Below are 18,085 nucleotides of genomic sequence, written 5' to 3' on the forward strand. Positions count from 1 at the left end.
GTACAAACCACTGCAGTTAATGTGTTTGACAGCGGCCAAAGGCGTGCCCACTTGTGATTATTGCCCCGATTATTGCCCCGCCAGTGGCCAAGGCAGCTCTCACAATTAGTCACACATTACCAGACTACTAATGAACTGACACGCAGTGCAAATGGGTGCTCTCCAACTGCATATGTACTGATGACACAGGAATCATTCTATTGAGCCAGGTCAACCAATCATGACATGAAACAGATTGTCCTGTCAGCAACAACATGTTTTCCTCTTGCTAGCATGTACCAGGGAACACAAACAGGTGGCAAAAGGTACAAATTCCTTCACAGTTAGAATCAGGGAATGGTTTGCCACCTGTAATTCACCTAAGCAGTTGTAGTAATGGTGAGTGTATCATGGATGCAAAAAGAGAACATGCATAACCCCAACATACTGTATTATGTTTTATATGCAGTGCAACCGGAAAGCAACAAGTGTGAAGAAGTGATGGGCAATAAGCAGTGGATGGTCATTGTTCTGCTCTTTCTCACTCACATGAAATAAGATAAAGCCATTAATGCAACAACCAGGAACGTATGTAGCTGATGTCAGTGATGTGATATACTGTCTGTAGGGGATATATCGTGATGGTAATTTTGATATCACAGTTGCATGTATGGGTTATTTTTTCATGAACTTGTCCAACCCAATCTGAACAGACTCTTACAGTCCATAATCTACTCATCCATTCATCAGACCCATGCCAGTACATTTGATGAATGGGAATGTGAAGGGGCCCAGAATGAAGGCACTTGAGTGCAACACATTGTAATAAGCCTCCCAGTCTTGAGCCAAGTGAGGAAGAAAAGGACTGAGCTGCTGAGGATAGTGTTCCCCTGATGAATTGAGAATATGAAGAGCAGGACTGCACTCTGTATCATGTGTACAGAGTGTCATTTCCTGTCAGATAACAGATAGGTGAAATTCAATAAAGCATAGAATCATAATAATACTTGATCTTTTGATATTTGTTTTGTCCACTTGTGGACGATGTAACAGAAAGCAACAGCGAGGATCTCAGAGGTGAAGCTAAAAAGAACTGTTGTTTTTTTTTTTGAAGGGAATTGATAGAAGATTAGGCAAAGCCAGTGAGCAACAGGAACAGAAGGCAGCTCAGTAATAACAGAGACAATGTCATTTCCATTTTACTCTCTCACTAAAGAGCATTTCATCATTACTCCCTAACCTCTTTATCCATTGTTTTTGTTTTTTCTGCAACAGACATTTGATATCTCCCCCTGAGTTAAGCAGTCTGAGATCGAGATCACGATGGAGATTTCCTCTACACACAAAGTCAACAACAAGCAAAGGCTGTTAGACAGACAAGCCATTTAAAACAATGGTTTAGATAATTGGTGGTTGAAATGAACAGCATTGGCACTGCTCATGCGTTTACTTATAATGACTCACTGGGGAGGAGTTTAGAATTCTAGTTTGATGACTATTTCATTCACATGCTGGCAAAACATGAGGGAGGGATACATGACTAAGCAAGGCAGATTCAAATGGAATTGAATTTAATGACTGTTCGCTCGTGTACTATTACCTTAAATCTGATCTTATGATGATCTGATGATTCTCCAAGGGGGGGGGGGGGGGGGGTGAAACTTACATTGGAACAAAAACGTATTTGATTAATTAATTTAGGTGTGTGTGTGTGTGTGTGTGTGTGAAAGAATGAGAGAGAGAGTGTATGCGGGGAACTATGCTATTAATGGAAGAGATGTTGTGTTCTAATGTAGAGAGAAATATCCCCACCTACACAACTTTCTACTCTAATCTGCCTGTCTAGCTGGAAAAGAGCAAGCGAAAGGCATGAGACAAATGTCCTTCTCTGCCTCCTCTGCTCAGGGTTATGAGGGCGGAATAATGTCAGGTCTAAAAGGCTGCACTCTTGGCCCGTGGTTAGTCCTGCACTCGGCCATCGACCCCCCCCCCGTGGTGTGAGACCTGTGGCACTGAGCACTCCTCTAAAACTCACTCAAAAGAATTGGCCTTTGACTCGGAGAAGTTGGAAATGTCCAGTAAAACCTATGGGGGCTCTATAGAGTGATCTCCATTTTGTCATCTCATTTGCCAATGATAACCTTCTGCAATAATTGCTCTGAAGTGTCTTTGAAGTCTTTCTATTTTCACCCCTTTCAACATTAAAAAAGACATCAGGAGAATTACACTCTGGGCTTAATGAGTCTTCTCCCTCCATCCTTTCTCTGCCTTGCCTCCTTCACCAGCTCTCTATTCCCCTTTGGCAGCGTAATGCCCACACAGCAAAGCCCAGGCTTCTAGTGTGTGCGGGAAGGACAATGTCATTTTTTATGCCCACTTACCTCTCCCTACTCCCTGGTGATGTTTAAATCTCCTGTGCAGTAGAGGTGACTTAATTGCCTTTTTGACCCTGCTTATTCAAGTGCCAGGTGCAAGATCAAGAATTAGCAGAGGTTGGGGGGCTCTTTGTTGAAGCCTGACAATATGCAAACCTGTGTTTCACTTCGCCTCTGGTTTGTTTAGTTATAATACTAATACTACTACTACTACTACTACTACTACTACTATTAATAATAATAATAATAATAATAACATATTTGTTGTTGTTGTTGTTGTTGTTATTGTGGTGGTGGTGGTTGTTTGTTGTTGTTATCATTATCATTATCATCATCATCTGTCTTTTAAATCAGGTTCTCCATAATTGGCAAATAGTTACGGCAGTTGCACCACTGTTAGGTGTTTAGGCTCAATATGACAGTGGATTAGGAGTGGAGAGAGGAGAGGTACACTGCTTTCTGACCAATTAACCCATTTGCAGTTAACCCTAAAAGCAGTCACACCAAATTCAACCCAACCTTGTGATTGATTAGGATTTACATTTTAGCTTTAAATGTAAACTCATCCCTAACTTTAACCCCAGAATTTCATTTGTATAGGCACACATGGAGGACAGACATGTGAAAAGTTTTGCATATATGATAGCATTGACTATAATACTTAAAACCATTGTGGTGCTCTTTGCATGTTGAATATTAAGTCACATGACTTTCATCCTTCAGAAGTCGAGAGTCGACAGATGAAGGCATAATATCTGCATCTACCAGGGCCGAATGAATCTCCTCTCCTTGGACGGCTGCTGTAGCTTGGGCCACCAGTCCGTGATTCAACAGCTCAAAAGCTGTCAAAGGATCAAGTCAACAAAGGGGTCTAAAAATACTTTGCCAATCCTTTGGATTACTACACTAAGCAAGTGAAATGCACATGCGTTAAGTCTGGGACGAGAGTGGCTGGGAATGGGTAGATGGTGCCACACCTGATCTGTTTTACAAACTTAAGTTTGCACTGCCCTACCAACCAGCCTGGTGGGAGTAGATAGAATCTTTGCCATTTACTTCACTTCTTTGATCACTTCTCCACACCAAACACATAGCTCCATACAGATAACTTGTCTTTGTTGTATTGTTTTGTTTGTTTGTTATTGTGTTTCCTTGCCTTCCTACTATGTAAAGCGACCTTGGGTTTGAGAAAGGTGCTATATAAAATAAACATATTATTACTTCCATTTAATACCACTGTGAGGGCGAGATGTGCATCAGGGGGGAAAACTCAAAGAATATGTTCTATTGCTCTGAGCTGGCCTACTTTCCAGATATGTTCCCTATCAGTTTGAGTTGAATATGATGAAACATGAATGGATGGGCTACATTTGAGCAGATAGGGGCATCCTCTAATGACTAACACTCCATCTGCCTTTATTCTTTAGGCTGAATGACTTGCAGAAAAGAACATGAGTCTCCCATTTTGAAGTTTGGTCTATTTGTGGTATAAAGATGGCTGGCATGGAAGTGCATCATGTTTCACATCTCAGTGGTATGGTGACTGCAAACAGACCCGTGAAAAGGAAATGTAACATCCTCTGTGGGGTGACAAAAATTGCTGGGGAGGAATCCAACCCACTGTGGCTGTGGTATATGCAGTCTTCTGTATTTCAAAATAAAACCGTTATTCATTATTATTTCTTTGCACCCTTCTTATCATCCATACATACGGTGGTGGTAAGTAATGGTTACACTGGCATCCAACATGTGTGTATAGGTGCAATGAAATGTGAACAGAGCACCTTCTGTTACAGAGCGGAGAGATACTCAGGTCAGAGACATCCCAGTGAGAGCTCTTCCATTTTTTCAGCACCTTGTTTTCTTCGAAACCGGATGTCCCAGGAAGACCATCTGATTCATTCGGTCCATTTGAAATCTAAATTACCTTGGGTTTTCAACTTATGCAACACTTCCCCCTCTGCTGCAAATTACACAAGCTTTTGAGACCAGTTGAGATTGGTTAGGGAAACAGTTGGCATGCAAACTAATCCAACAGAACTCTGGCTGAAAGAAGAAAGCAATTGGAAATCAAGTGATGTGTTTCAGTTTTGATAGCACTGGGGAGATTACACAATGCCATCTCCCAAAATGTATGATGCTAAATATTGCTATTCTTATATGAAATCTAGGCAGAATGCATACGTTATTGCACGATATGTGACAAACACAGTATTTGTGTTACAATTAAATAATAAAAAAAAAAAACAGTGCAGTTTTCATCATGGTTCATGGCGAAAACTACATTTCAGTGGTGACAGATTTATATGATAAGTATTGATATGCATAAGTCTGTAGGCAAGACAATATTTCTAATACCTACACTCTTAAAATGAACGTGTTGTCCCTATCTGGACAAATATATGTGTTAAAAACAATGCAAGTTGTGTTATTTTCAACACATTGTGTAACATATAAAAAGGGAAACAACACAATCTGTGTTGTCTCTATCTGGATGTGCGCGTTCTTTTTTGTACTTATTGTCTCTATCTGGACACAGAGATGTGTTAAAAACAATGCAAGTTGTGTTGTTTTCAACACATTCGTTTTAAGGGTGGCAATACAATATTTCTAATGCTTACAATTAATTTTGCTTTGGAATTCAATTTACAGTAATGATTAAGCATACTCAGCCACAGCCAAACCAATCTTCACCTTATTACAAAGGTGAGGGAAAAAAATAAGATCTGTATTGAATTATTGAATTTCACACACACACATACACACACACACACACACACACACACACACACATAGAATGCACATGCATTGCAGCACAGAGAGAAAGAGAGAGAGAGATAGAGAGAGAGAGAGAGAGAGAGAGATAGAGAGAGAGAGAGAGAGAGAGAGAGAGAGAGAGGACTCATCTGGCACCATTCCCACCCTCTGTCCAGTGCTGGCACTGAGCTGCTGATGTATCCATGTGCCCTCTAGACAGGGCATCAGAGCAACATGTGGAAAATTCCCTCCAATTAATCTCTGAATGAGGAGGCCAAGGGCAACCGGAGCCATCCAGAGAGTCTTTGGTAACCTCTCAAAAGGGACTCTATAACTTTTCTTTTATAACTTGGGTCTTACTAGGTTGAGCTGCATAATGACAGAAGAGGCTCAACCAGGAGTTCCATATTCAGATTTTTTGCAGTCTCCTCTTCATTCCCTTGTTTAATTAAACATGTACATATTAAAACATTCCAAATGGATTTTATTTGGATTAAGAGAGGACATAAGCCCATGAATGGAATGAAAACTTGTGAATTAAAAAAGAGAAAGAGGATAAGAATGGGTGATTGGAATTCATGGCTGAAGTTGAATTTTTGCAGGTGTCTTTTTTCATAAGAGGGTTGTGACAGGTGAAATTATCTTTAAAAAGTCTGTTTCTGGCTTCTATTTTGCTTTTGTGTCCATCAGACACATAAAAACATTTTCAGGCCACAAAGCCATAGCTCAACACAGATTTGATGTAGATGAAATTAGTCATGCCTAGGGTCACCATAGAGACACCGGGGGTCGCTACATAAACATACACTACATTTTCCTGTAAATACCACGCAAATTCGTCGCAAAAATGGCTTGTACACATGACTAATTTTAACATTGGATATTCGCCTCACGTTACAGTAACTAAATCTATGCTGTTTTGAAGTTGTAGTGCATCCGTATCCGCTATTATGCTGCCACGGCCAAGCTGAGGTGAGCTAAACTGAGCGAGAAACTGGCGGTAGGTGGCGCTAACTTGAGAAACCTGATTCTCCAGGTCCACGACAACTCTGTATCAGTTTGCACCAGTCGCAAAGGAGGCAGCGGAGCTGAGCAGTTGAAGGACATCAAATGAAACAAGAGAGCTTTCAGCGGCTCCTCTTGAGTTTTGCGCGTAGTCTGTCCTCCCGTCCCGGAGACAGTGCGTTTTGAAAACATGGATGACAAATCCAATTCGTTCGCCAGCAACAAAGAGGAGAAGGCGGATGGGAATAACGTGTTTCAGAGGCAAGACTCCATACTGAAGAACAACATGGGGAGCCAGAACATGAAAGACCACGGTAACTCTGTGGGTGTAAAGGGGGATCGAGAGGAAACCATGGTCGGTTTCGATGATATAGATGCAGCAGCCAGGCAACACAGTTTCATGCAGCGGCAGTTTGGAGCCATGATGCAGCCCGGGGTGAATAAGTTCTCCCTGCGGATGTTCGGCAGTCAGAAAGCCGTGGAAAAAGAACAGGAGAGGGTTCAAACGGCTGGATACTGGATCATTCATCCCTATAGCGATTTTAGGTAAGGCGTGGAATGTCACCTTCCTCAGCCCATGCCACACTTGGGTCCGCAACACACCACTATTCCATTCTGTCATTACACGCGTACGTGTGCGCATAGCACATTGCAGAGACGCGCTCTCAATCGTGTCATACTACAGCTTACTACATACTACATTATATTTTGAACACCAAGGTGTTGCATTTGTCTTCGGATGAACCTGAGAGAAACGTGGCATGACGACAGAAACGTCTGTGATGCCCTTGTCAAAGATGATGGTGAATGTCATCCTGGTAAACACAGACTGTGTAAAAGAAAACAGCAGGATCAAATACAAACTCTACTAATATGGTACAATAAGGGGTTCTATTGTCTTGGCTTGCCGTGTGGTAAATCTGACAGTTTATGAGCACTCGCACGGTAGTGCACATAACATGCTGGCTAGTCTGTAAAGGCTAACGGTCTTCAATGGAAATACAAAGCTGTCTATGTTACTGAAATGCTGTCATTATCACTCTATTCTGAAATAATCATCGCTGATTACAGTTATTTATAGGACATTGGTTTGCGTCAAACCAGTATAGTGATAATCGTTGTTAATAGCCTACAAATATAGGTAGCCTATCGGTTAAGTAGTTTATAACAACCCCCATCTTCAGAGATTTAATGTGGCATACAGCGCTTTGTGAAAATGACTTGGAATACAATAGGGATGTATCGGTACAAATGAAACATCGATTCAAAAGCCTGTGTATTTCTCAAAAATATCAGTTCAACTAATCACGTATCTCGAATTTACGACACATTTTATTCCATCAATACATCAAAGTGATTAAAGTATGTAGGGGTCAATAGCACTGCGCCATCAAATTTTGATATTTCATTGCAGTTGTCGGTCAGTTCTGAAACCTGCACGGTCCACACCTTACTGACACATAGCAAAGATCATCTCAGCGCGCAATCGTCATTTGTTGGTGTTGTATGTGGTCTTTCTATGCCTATTTGTTCTGGAATAGAACACTTATCATTCACGTGTGATTATTACTATGGACTAGCTTGCTATAAACAAGGCATGGCCTAGATGTAGGCTACTACATTTTTTCCTTCTCATCTGATAACCTTTACATGTGAGTAAATCATACATGTTGTAAGAGGGACTAATAATTGCGATAAATAATTAAATGGAATGTTCAAAGGAGAATGTTTACTTGAACCCGAGTTGAACGGACCGTGACCTGCGTTCCTGTAGTGCATTGGTCGAGGAGACGGCACGTCTCACGTGCACGTTTTCCCTGGCAACAACTTCTTAAAGAATCAATGAAGTATTTCGTGCTCGTTCGGGGCCAGCAGCTCAGGTATTCGCCAAAACCTACTAATTGTCTCCCATTCGATCCTCCTCGCGGCTGTTGCTCTTCCTCGTCGCTGTCCAGGGTGCTGAAACGGAGGCTAATAGAGGGCAACGTCCATACATACGCTTCATTTTGTACGACTATGACGTTCCAGTGCAAAACTTCATGCTACGTCTCATTAGGATGAAAAAGGGACTCGTTATACTTTTTCTAAAATGTGAAGCTATGCCAGGATGACACCCTTGGCAGAAAGGGTGAATCACAATGTTAAAAAATGATAGGTACAGTGCTAATAAAGTCAACAGGACAAAACAGAACCTGCAACAGCAGTCACTGCAATAATTTCAGTAATATTCATTGCATCACTCATGAGATTCTCATATTTGGAAGCTCAGCTATGGCAGTGTTTAGAGGCCTGTGACATCAGGGCCTGGAGAGGATTAGATGTGTGACATGACACTCAATAAGCTTACTGTGTGCAGGAGCATAGTGATGTAACATGACTGTCCTTTGCAGAGTATGCACAAAGGGCATGTGTGATACCAGTGTCCCTTGTGGAATGCAGGCCAATTTATCAGATGTGTCATGGTTATCTAAAGAATCTGCATGCACTAGTGTTTGGGCCATTGGAAGATAAATTATCAGTTCTCACCTGCAGATGTTTCAGGCACGTTTGAATTACTTCATCAACCTTAATTTAGGAATTCTCAAGTCACATTTCAGTCCGATAGCCTCTTAACCCAGATCACTGTTTCACTAATTCATAAGTGTTACGTATTTCTCCTGTTATGATAGAGTGGGCTTTACACAGTTCATAAAGAATATTAGACACAAAGTCAAAGAACCCTCCCTTAAGGCCAAAGCATGGGTCCGTATGACTATTTTAGACCCACACATTTAGTTAGAAATCCTACTGGTCACACTGGTTGGCAGACTTTTCCATTGTGTTTTCTTACAAAACAAAGTAATTGCACACTAGCATATTCATTTCTGTTTACAATATTGTATACATTCTCAGTTCACATGTTTGTTCTACTCTCACAAATCTAAGGGTCTAGTGACATGACATGAGTAAATTAATGATGACATAAAAATGAACAACATCTCAGTGAATGACATCACCATTCATGAATTCTTTGTATGGGTTTTACAGCACTAGGAAACTCAATCCAGCCATCTCTTAATACTGAGACTGCTTAAAGATTAATGGCTGGTTAGTAATATTTATTATTCATAGATAGACTAGGTCTGGCCCCAGCCTTTTCAGGGGGAGCTTTTGTCCTTGTGCTGAAAGTCTGCCCTCTGTCTCCATCAAGTGTCATCTGGTGCTATGCTTTTGCCACTTGCAATCTTCATCCAAATGTTTCGCTCTGTGGCTAGTTTATCACCAAAAACAATAGGTACCCATGGAAGACCTGCCCGAGTTGCTCCTGATGGTGTCATTACTCAGGGTCTTTGGGATATCTCCCAGGTGGATTTCCGGTGATTTAAGGGGAATTTGTCTATCACGGTGACACGCATTCATCGTTTAACTGATATGCCTGTTCAGAATTATTGGCTGATTAATTAATCACAGTCATCATAGAAAATCTGATTTGAATGGGAGAGTAGACTCCTCCACACATCAAAGCTCCCTCTGATTTCTAAACCAAGATTAAAGGCTATTTTTAGACCCAGCAACTTTAGCATGCATTATTTATACTTTTTGGTCTAGCTGTGTTTTTTTCTCATGCAGTTCTGATATGTGTCCCAAGTCTAATGAAGCTTTTTTTTTGACTTGCAACTCAAAATTGATGCCCTCTGGTTCTCTTTATTTAGCGACACTGATATTGCAGAACAATGCCTTAAAGTCAACATTGTGCACTGGCTGCAAAATAATAAAAACCTACTGTCTTGTTACCAAAATAACTCTCCAACCTTTAGTGCATAGCTTTTAGCATGTCTAATGGTTACAGATTACCCCATGTTTATCCTGGGGATCAATGTTGATTATTCAGATGTAATGCCAGTGTTTTCTGGCAAAATATCCAGAATCTGTACAGCATGACCTCTGTTTGGGGTCAGAGCCATGCGGCGGTCTTCTTGTTTAGGTCTGAGATGAAGGGCTGAGTCACGTGTCTATTTTCTCGCCTTTGATGATGCAGTACAGGCGGCAGGACAGTGAAACAGGCGGCAGGAAGAATGCTCTGTGCATTGTGTGAGCATGATGCGGCAGGATGTGTTAAATGATGAGCCTGTGATTGACAGTGCATAGTCCCTTAGGGCAGACATTACAGGCAGGCAGTTGGGTTGTCATCTGTAACAACAAGCCAATGAAAAACAGCTCCAGCAAGAGCGGCTCCATTGTTTGGATTTATTCTTTTGAACAGCCTCTATCTATTTATTCAATAATTGATCCCTTGGTTCTGGTTCATGACGCTGCTTTAGCCAGGGGCCTCTTTTTCCCTTTTGATTGAGTGCACAACCCAATCTGATTTGCATGATATACAGCAGTGGATCAGACTGGATCACTGGCTCTTTAGCTGCCCTCAACGAAGATTCCACCTGCATCGTGAGGTGTTGAATGAGGTGGTTATGGGTTTAATACATCCATGTTGGATATTATTAACTGGCGAGATGACCATTTAGTTGGAGTGGAGACAATTATCTGACACATGATCTTCAGATATTTATAAAGCAAGGCCTATGGCTTCATTTATTTAAGCAGATCCATTACAGCCGAGTGGCTCAGCTGCTGCTACGGCACCAGACAGGGTTTTAGTGTGAGATAGGATTCTTGAAAGCATCTATTTTAGTTCATGGATGTGCATCGTTATCAGTGGCTGGGACATTTCGTCAAGACTACCCCCTCTCCCGTCTCTCACTTTCTCTCTGTCACACACACACACACACATACACACATACAGACACACACACACACACACTCACACACACACACACTCACACACACACACACACACACTCACTCACGCACATCTATAGAGAGACAAACACATTGCTGTGTGTATACACCATGATAGAGGAATGTTACATTCATGCTGCTCTCTGACAAGCGTGTCCAATCTCAACCTCGCTTTCACCCTTAAAGGGCCGGTCTGCTTTTGAGGACCTGCGAGAAGCTACTTCTCACTCCCTGCCTCTTGTTCAGGCATGCTGATTCACTCCTACTCAGCGTGCTAAGGGAGGTGGAGAGCCAGATCTCTGGCTCTGTAACATTACCAGGGATTTGCAAAAGTGTATTTGCATTTCATTTCACAGTAACGTTTAGTTACGCATGTCTGTGAGATCTCTATTTAAATTGTGTTTGCGCTGATGTTATTGTGAGAGATGATGTTTCAGATCCATGCTGAGACAGTGCGAATGGAAGGAGACATTTAGATTCTTCACTGACAATCAAACAGGCTACAGATCATAAATACATGGATGGTATCTGTGTCAGTATTGTTTTACTGTAACATGAAATAAAATCTAAAATGAAATATTCTGTTTCATCATTTTGAAGAGTAAACTGTTAACACATGCTTTGTAAAGTAGGGGGCCTGAGTAATCACCCACCAGTCTTCTCTGACATTTCAGCAAAAGCAAATAGTCATCCCTTGCTGAACGAGTTCAGTTTGTGGCAATTTTAATGTCAAATGGAGGCTTTTAGCATTACCTCACAAAATTGCTTTTAAAACGATAATGTATTTCAACTCTCAACACACAACAACGATTCTGTTCTTTATATCTGTTGAGGAGCAAAGATGGGTGCATTGTAGCATACAGTGACTTCAGATATTGCCTGTATGAGATATTAGGTTTTCTGAATGGAAGTAATGACATGCTATTTTGAAAGGTATAGAGGATCTTTTCACAAAATTGCATTGAAATATCTGAATAGAGCAAACATAAATGGGTGATATTGCTAAAAAGCTATAACCATTATCACCAGAATATAATCTGAGACAGTATAGGATACATGGACATGGTCTTGCTCTGTTCCGTCTCCTCCTTAGCATACACGTATGACATAGTAATGTGAACATGCAGGAAAGACCATGTTGTCTTTCTTAAGTGTCTATAGACCCTTTCAAGAGGGTTCCATTATCAGCATCATAGTTGGCCCCACAAGGCTTCTGTTTTAACATTTCATATGTTATCTTAATGCAGAGGAAGTAGATTGGGAACCAAATAGAACGTTCAAGCATTGTTTTTGTTTTTATTGTTGAAAGGGTCTATAAAATATGCCTTGGCATGTCTGACATGGGACACAGGTGTACTAGATTTACTGCGCAGGCTGTTCCAGGTGGCTTAAGAGAACTCCATCATATCTGCTTTGCCATAGGGTGAGGACACTCCAGTGCTGCGGCACAAACTGGTGTAGTCACGGAATAGATGAAGACTAAGACAAAAGCACATATTAACAACATTCATGACCTTTTCCATTGTTCACAGACAAGGGCATACATTTCCCATCTAGAAACATATCTACAGAAAGATTGCAGGAGAGTGGCTTCCTACCTTACAGGAAACCACTCTCTTACAATTCAGTCATACACTGCTGGCTGTGAGACTAATTAAGCCATTTTAGTCTGATTGAGGTATGATGAATGCTGCCTTATTGTATGTTACAGACTCTGTACCACTTTGGTTGAGAGTATTTGAGAGCTGTGTGCATGCAATTCTAGTTTTTTTCTATTATTGAGCTACTAGCATTAAGTGCTGCTGAGCACTTCAGCTGGGTAATACAGTAGCTGCAATAGTGTTGTATTACTACAGCAGTTTATTTAACATTTGTGCTACAAACTCTCTTTCCTGTTTTGTCAGGTTCTACTGGGACTTAATAATGCTCATCATGATGATGGGAAATCTAATCATCATTCCTGTTGGAATAACATTCTTTTCCGAAGAGACCTCCACCACCTGGCTAATATTCAATGTGGCCTCAGACACCATATTCATGGTGGACCTGGTCATGAACTTCCGGACGGGGATTGTCAACGAGGAGAGCTCCGAGATCATCCTGGACCCCAAGGTCATCAAGATGAACTACCTGAAGAGCTGGTTTGTGGTCGACTTCCTCTCCTCCATACCGGTGGATTATATCTTTCTAATAGTGGAGAAAGGGTTTGACTCAGAGGTGTACAAGACTGCCCGTGCACTGCGAATTGTGAGGTTTACAAAAATCCTCAGTCTGCTCCGCCTGTTGAGACTGTCTCGACTCATCCGATACATTCATCAGTGGGAGGAGGTGAGTGCTGGTGGTGGTGTGAGTGTGTGTGTGTGTGTGTCTCTGTGTGTGTGTGTGCGTGTGTGTGTGTGTGTCTGTGTGTGTCTGTGTGTGTGTGTGTGTGTCTGTGTGTGTGTGTGTGTCTGTATGTGTCTCTCTGTGTGTGTGTGTGTGTGTCTGTGTGTGTGTGTGTGCGTGTGTGTGTGTGTGTCTGTGTGTGTGTGTGTGTGTGTGTGTGTGTCTGTGTGTGTCTCTCTGTGTGTGTGTGTGTGTGTGTGTGTGTGTGTGTGTGTGTGTGTGTGTGTGTGTGTGTGTGTGTGTGTGTGTGTGTGTGTCTGTGTGGGTGCATGTATGAGTGTCGGCCAGTTGAGGGCTGAATCACATGGTACTGGCTAAGAAGAAGCCGGATGGGTCAGAAGCAGCATTGCTTTTCCTGTCTGTTCAGCTCAAGTTCTATTGAGTGGAGCAGCAGTGAAGGCTAGCACTCCTCAGCCAAGCTGCCACCTAGATTTATCCATCTTAGGCAGAGGATAGCTGCCCCTTTTCTTTCACTCAAACACTCATTTATCATTCAGACAATTGTAAGTGTATCACATGTAAGAGTATCAAGTGTATTTGTAATTAGGCACTTGTGATCGTATAGAAGGACACTGTTGAGGCCTGGCTGAATGATGTTGTAAACAAGGCAGGGATGTTGATATATAGCAGTCCATGCAGCGGCTGGCGTCGAGGTATCTAGTGCAGTTCCTTTGGCGGGCTCATTAGGAAGTGTGCATTACACTGGCAGAATCCCAAATGAAACACGGCACTGTGCTGGAGTGCTGCCGTGAAGGGGAGACCGTGTACCTCACTACTGACCTTAATTAGGAAACAGCTCTAACTAAGCTTTTTGAACAACGGCAACAAGAAGTTCTTGGGCCAAATTTGTATATCCCTCTCCAAAATGATTGCAGTGACCTAGGTATGCCTGATCAAGTGAGCAGAATGTGACAAGAATCTGGACAGGCCTCGGCCATCAGACGCAGTGAGAGACAGACAGCGGTCAACCTTGTGTGGCTCGCTGAATCTCCATGACAGGCTCCTGCTCTCTTTATCGCCAGGGCCCTTCTCTGATGACACATTTTCTCCTTCGCAATTAGAACTTGAATTACCATGACACCATCTTTTTGTGCTCCTGCTAGAGAAGGGCTAGCAGCCCTCCCCTCACCTCCCCTCCCTGCCCCCAGCAATCACCCTGCCCCGCCCTATCCTGTCCCAATGTTTTGATTGTTTAACCGGAGTCCTATTCCCTTGAATGGGTGTGCTGGCACATACTGCTGTTATCGAGCTGTTGCCAGGGTTGACAACCTCAGGATAGCACAACATGGAGGCTTATCGCAGGATGAGCTTGTATGCTCAGTACACATTATAGGCCACTGCCAGAAAATGGCCACAGCTCCACGAATGTGTGTGTGTATGTGTGTGTATGAGTGTGTCTGTGTGTGTTTGTGGGTCTGTGTGTCTGTAAATGTGTGTGTGTGTGTGTGTGTGTGTGTGTGTGTGTGTGTGTGTGTGTGTGTGTGTGTGTGTGTGTGTGTGTGTGTGTGTGTGTTATGTATGTGTGTAGGTGAGTGGGTATGTATGTGTGTGCTCGTGCATGTGTATTCTCCAAATGCCCCAATCTGCTCTGCACAGCTGCATTTAAAGTAGGAGTTCTGTACCATGCTCATGTGCTGTCCACAATCCCCATCAGCAGCACGTCCATGAGGGGCTTTTTGCAAACCAACCACTGTGGAAAAACCGTGTAAGGAGGCTGAAGCTCAGAGTGTTGGTGCTGCAGGGAGTGATAAATCACACACTCTCTCCTCTCCTCTCCTCGCTTATCTTCCAGCTAAAACACTGTTTGGGTAGAATTAGATCTATCGATTGGTTATACATGCACATAACCGTGAAGACTCATACAGGCATTATAAGGCTGTGAGGGGGGGGGGGGGGGGGCTGTTGTAAAGGAACACAAGAGCCTGGACTACATAGTAGTTAGATAGATAGATAGATAGATAGATAGATAGATAGAGATAGACAGATAGATAGATAGATGAAATGAAGTTACAGCTGTGAAATGAAAGTGTAACCACCAGATCTCTACAGGGAAATAATACTATAACCTGAAGGAGTGTGTGTCAGTAAAGGTGATGAAGTGAAGTGCTATGGTATATATCAGTATATCCATGGAGGTGCAAGGGTAATATTTACTGTACATAATATATATATCAAAACAGCTTGTGCATAATGTTATTTAGTGTAGGGGCAGAGAGGTAATGTCATGCCCAATAGGCAATATCACTTTTTGTTCACAAACAATTCAAAATGTTGAAGGACCCAAGCATCCTCAGGAAATAGAACTGGCTTGAGACAGTTAGCACAGGGGGCCTGGAAAGAGTGAATGGACAGGGGAAAGCACAGTCCCCTGTGGTCCGCCAGTGCTGCTGACCACAGTCTCAGAGGAGCAGTCTGACAAACTGCACCTGACTGCAACAATGCAGGGAAGAGGTGCCGTATACCTCCGTTGTGCTTGTCTGTTGTGCCCTTCTGAATGAGGACGACCTCTGCAGCCAGCATCATCTCTTTTTACTTTCAGCCATCATGTGAGATTATTATGGATTAAATAGATCCAACAGTCTATTTACAGACAGCCATCGTAATGGGCATGAGGCACTGGAATATTCTTATTACCGGATATACACTCCTGCTGGGCACACCCACTCTGCAGTGAGAGAGAGAGACAGAGAGAGAGAGAGAGAGAGAGAGAGAGAGAGAGAGAGAGAGAGAATGACTGATGGAAGAAAGATATAAGTATTCCGTTTGTGGGATGAGACAGAGCTAAGCCTTCGTTTTTATCCCCTGTCATCCATTAGGGAAACTAAAAAGAATGAGCATCATGTTGACTTAAACTGTAGATGCCTCTGACTTCTAATGTTATACAATCTGTTGTATTTGTGTTCATGTACAGAATTTTCTATACCCCTCCCCCCACCCATTTCTTTCATTGTAGATGGAAAGATTTTGAATTGCTCTTAACTGCTTATCTCGAACGACTTTTTGATTTAGATCAGTGCCAACAGTCACATAAACTTGATGGAAGGACAGACAGGAAGAGTGATGAGGAACCAGATGGAGAGTGCTCACTTATCTGGCTTTGGAGAAAGAGAGAGAGAAAAAAACTAGCATTCACATGAACAGATGCAGTGGATGCTGGGAAATGAATCCCCATGGTGACTGCAGACACATCTGTCTCATCACACCAGCTCTTTTGCCGCACATTAGCGGCGCACGGTTTGAGGTGGGGAGGTTAGGTCCTGCCTGTGCCCCAAACACACACACAGCTGCTCACCCACGGTGTAGGTGACAGCTCAGCACAGTCATTATTCCAGACCATGGCTGGTGCATCCCCTGACATAGAGCGGCTCACTGTTTCCTAACAGCCCCTGTTTACCTTTTTCCGTCTCTAGGAGTTGGGGAAAAGGTTAGGGAAGACAGCGTGCAGATCCCTGGAGCATCTTAGGAGCGCTGCCTCTTTAAGAGGCTCTTCACCTGGCAGACAGGCAGGCGGAATGAGCCATCACTAGGCGGAGTAAATTGATCTGAAAAGGGGAAATTTGAGCCAACCGACCTATGTATCAAGTTCGTTGACTGAACAGGGGCATCGGCTAGGGGCTGGAGCAGTATTTAACGGCAGTGAAGTATGCAAGCAGATCTGCACTGAGGTCATCCATTAGACCTAATTTCGCCCAGTTTTTCCAGGACATGTTGGGGACATTTTCTAGGGCTCAGCTAAGGACTAACCTCTCAGTAAAAAAACCTCACATCAATCTCTTTCTCTCTTGCACTCTCTCTCTCTCTTCCTCTCTCTCTGCTATTGCCTCCAACCTTTTGTTTCTCCAACTAAACTCTTACAAAAAAGTATTTAGAACTTTAGAATCATGCAATGTTTTTGTACAGGCAAGATTTTTCCAGTTTTCTAGAACACCTTGGAACAAAGACGCATTACCAGTCTGAGGAAGAGAGTGGAATGAGGCCACTTGGCTCGTGCCTTGTTTGGGACAGGAGGCATAAGGTCCTGACAGGTGAAGGTGTGTAAGTCCATAGCGTGTTAGCTGCCTCAGCAACTCTGCCAGCTAGCGTCAGGGATTAGAGTCCCAGTGCATGTCTGGCAGCACTCGCACATGCACCGAGGGGTGAGGGTTTTAAGAAGTGACAGGTCCAGATCTCTAAGCTGTTGGCCTGTGACAGGGAACCTGTGCCACCCGGTGAGTCACATTGGCCAGATATACTGATGGCCCACGCAGGACACTATGAATCACTCGGGCTGTTTTCCTGTCCAGTCAGCCACTTTACTTTGCAGTAAATGTCGCAGGAATGCGTCCAATAAAAATTATGCTGGCTCAGAGGTGGACGCCATATTACAGTTTGGGTTTGGGCTGTTTCTGTGCTCTTTTGAGCCCTGTAACAGTCAGAATGTGATTTTAATAAACACCAGAGGTGATGGGGGCACATTTGTCAGGGTATGTTGTTGTTGCAAGCTGTTCTGAGAGGTGCTGCGCTCCTCATTAGACCTGTGTTGGCCAGAGACACCCATACTGTGAATGAATCTCCTTAGTGGAGTGCAAACAGCTGTCACGACTGCACTGTTTAACAGGGTCTCTTTGTCTCGTCCACAACGCAGAGAAGAATAGCGCCCGAGACATAAATGGAGCACTGACTAAAAAAAAAACCCAACAGGAAGGGAAAAAAAATGTGGGTGGCACCACTTCACGGCAGGCAGAACAAGAGAGACAGAGACAGAGCGAGAGAAAGAGAAACAGAGGCGAACGTGAGCGAGCACGCAGAGGCGAGCGTAATTGGCTGCG

At 43.0% G+C, this 18,085-nt stretch overlaps 1 protein-coding gene across 1 annotated transcript in view; it reads left to right on the forward strand.

The window, feature by feature from the left end:
* Positions 1–6,306: 6,306 nt before the first annotated feature.
* The window catches only part of hcn1 (hyperpolarization activated cyclic nucleotide-gated potassium channel 1), a 54,768-nt gene continuing 42,989 nt past the window's right edge, over positions 6,307–18,085 (forward strand). The window contains exons 1-2 of the mRNA XM_076283183.1: positions 6,307–6,662; positions 12,797–13,220. Coding sequence (XP_076139298.1) covers positions 6,307–6,662; positions 12,797–13,220 — 780 coding nt within the window. The remainder of the gene's footprint in view (positions 6,663–12,796; positions 13,221–18,085) is intronic.

Source organism: Alosa pseudoharengus, unplaced genomic scaffold, assembly GCF_046254945.1.
Source record: "Alosa pseudoharengus isolate Yale_2024_CS ecotype anadromous, Long Island Sound unplaced genomic scaffold, YU_APseudo_1.1 YU_APseudo_1.1_scf_14, whole genome shotgun sequence".
Classification (NCBI taxonomy): Eukaryota; Metazoa; Chordata; class Actinopteri; order Clupeiformes; family Clupeidae; genus Alosa; species Alosa pseudoharengus.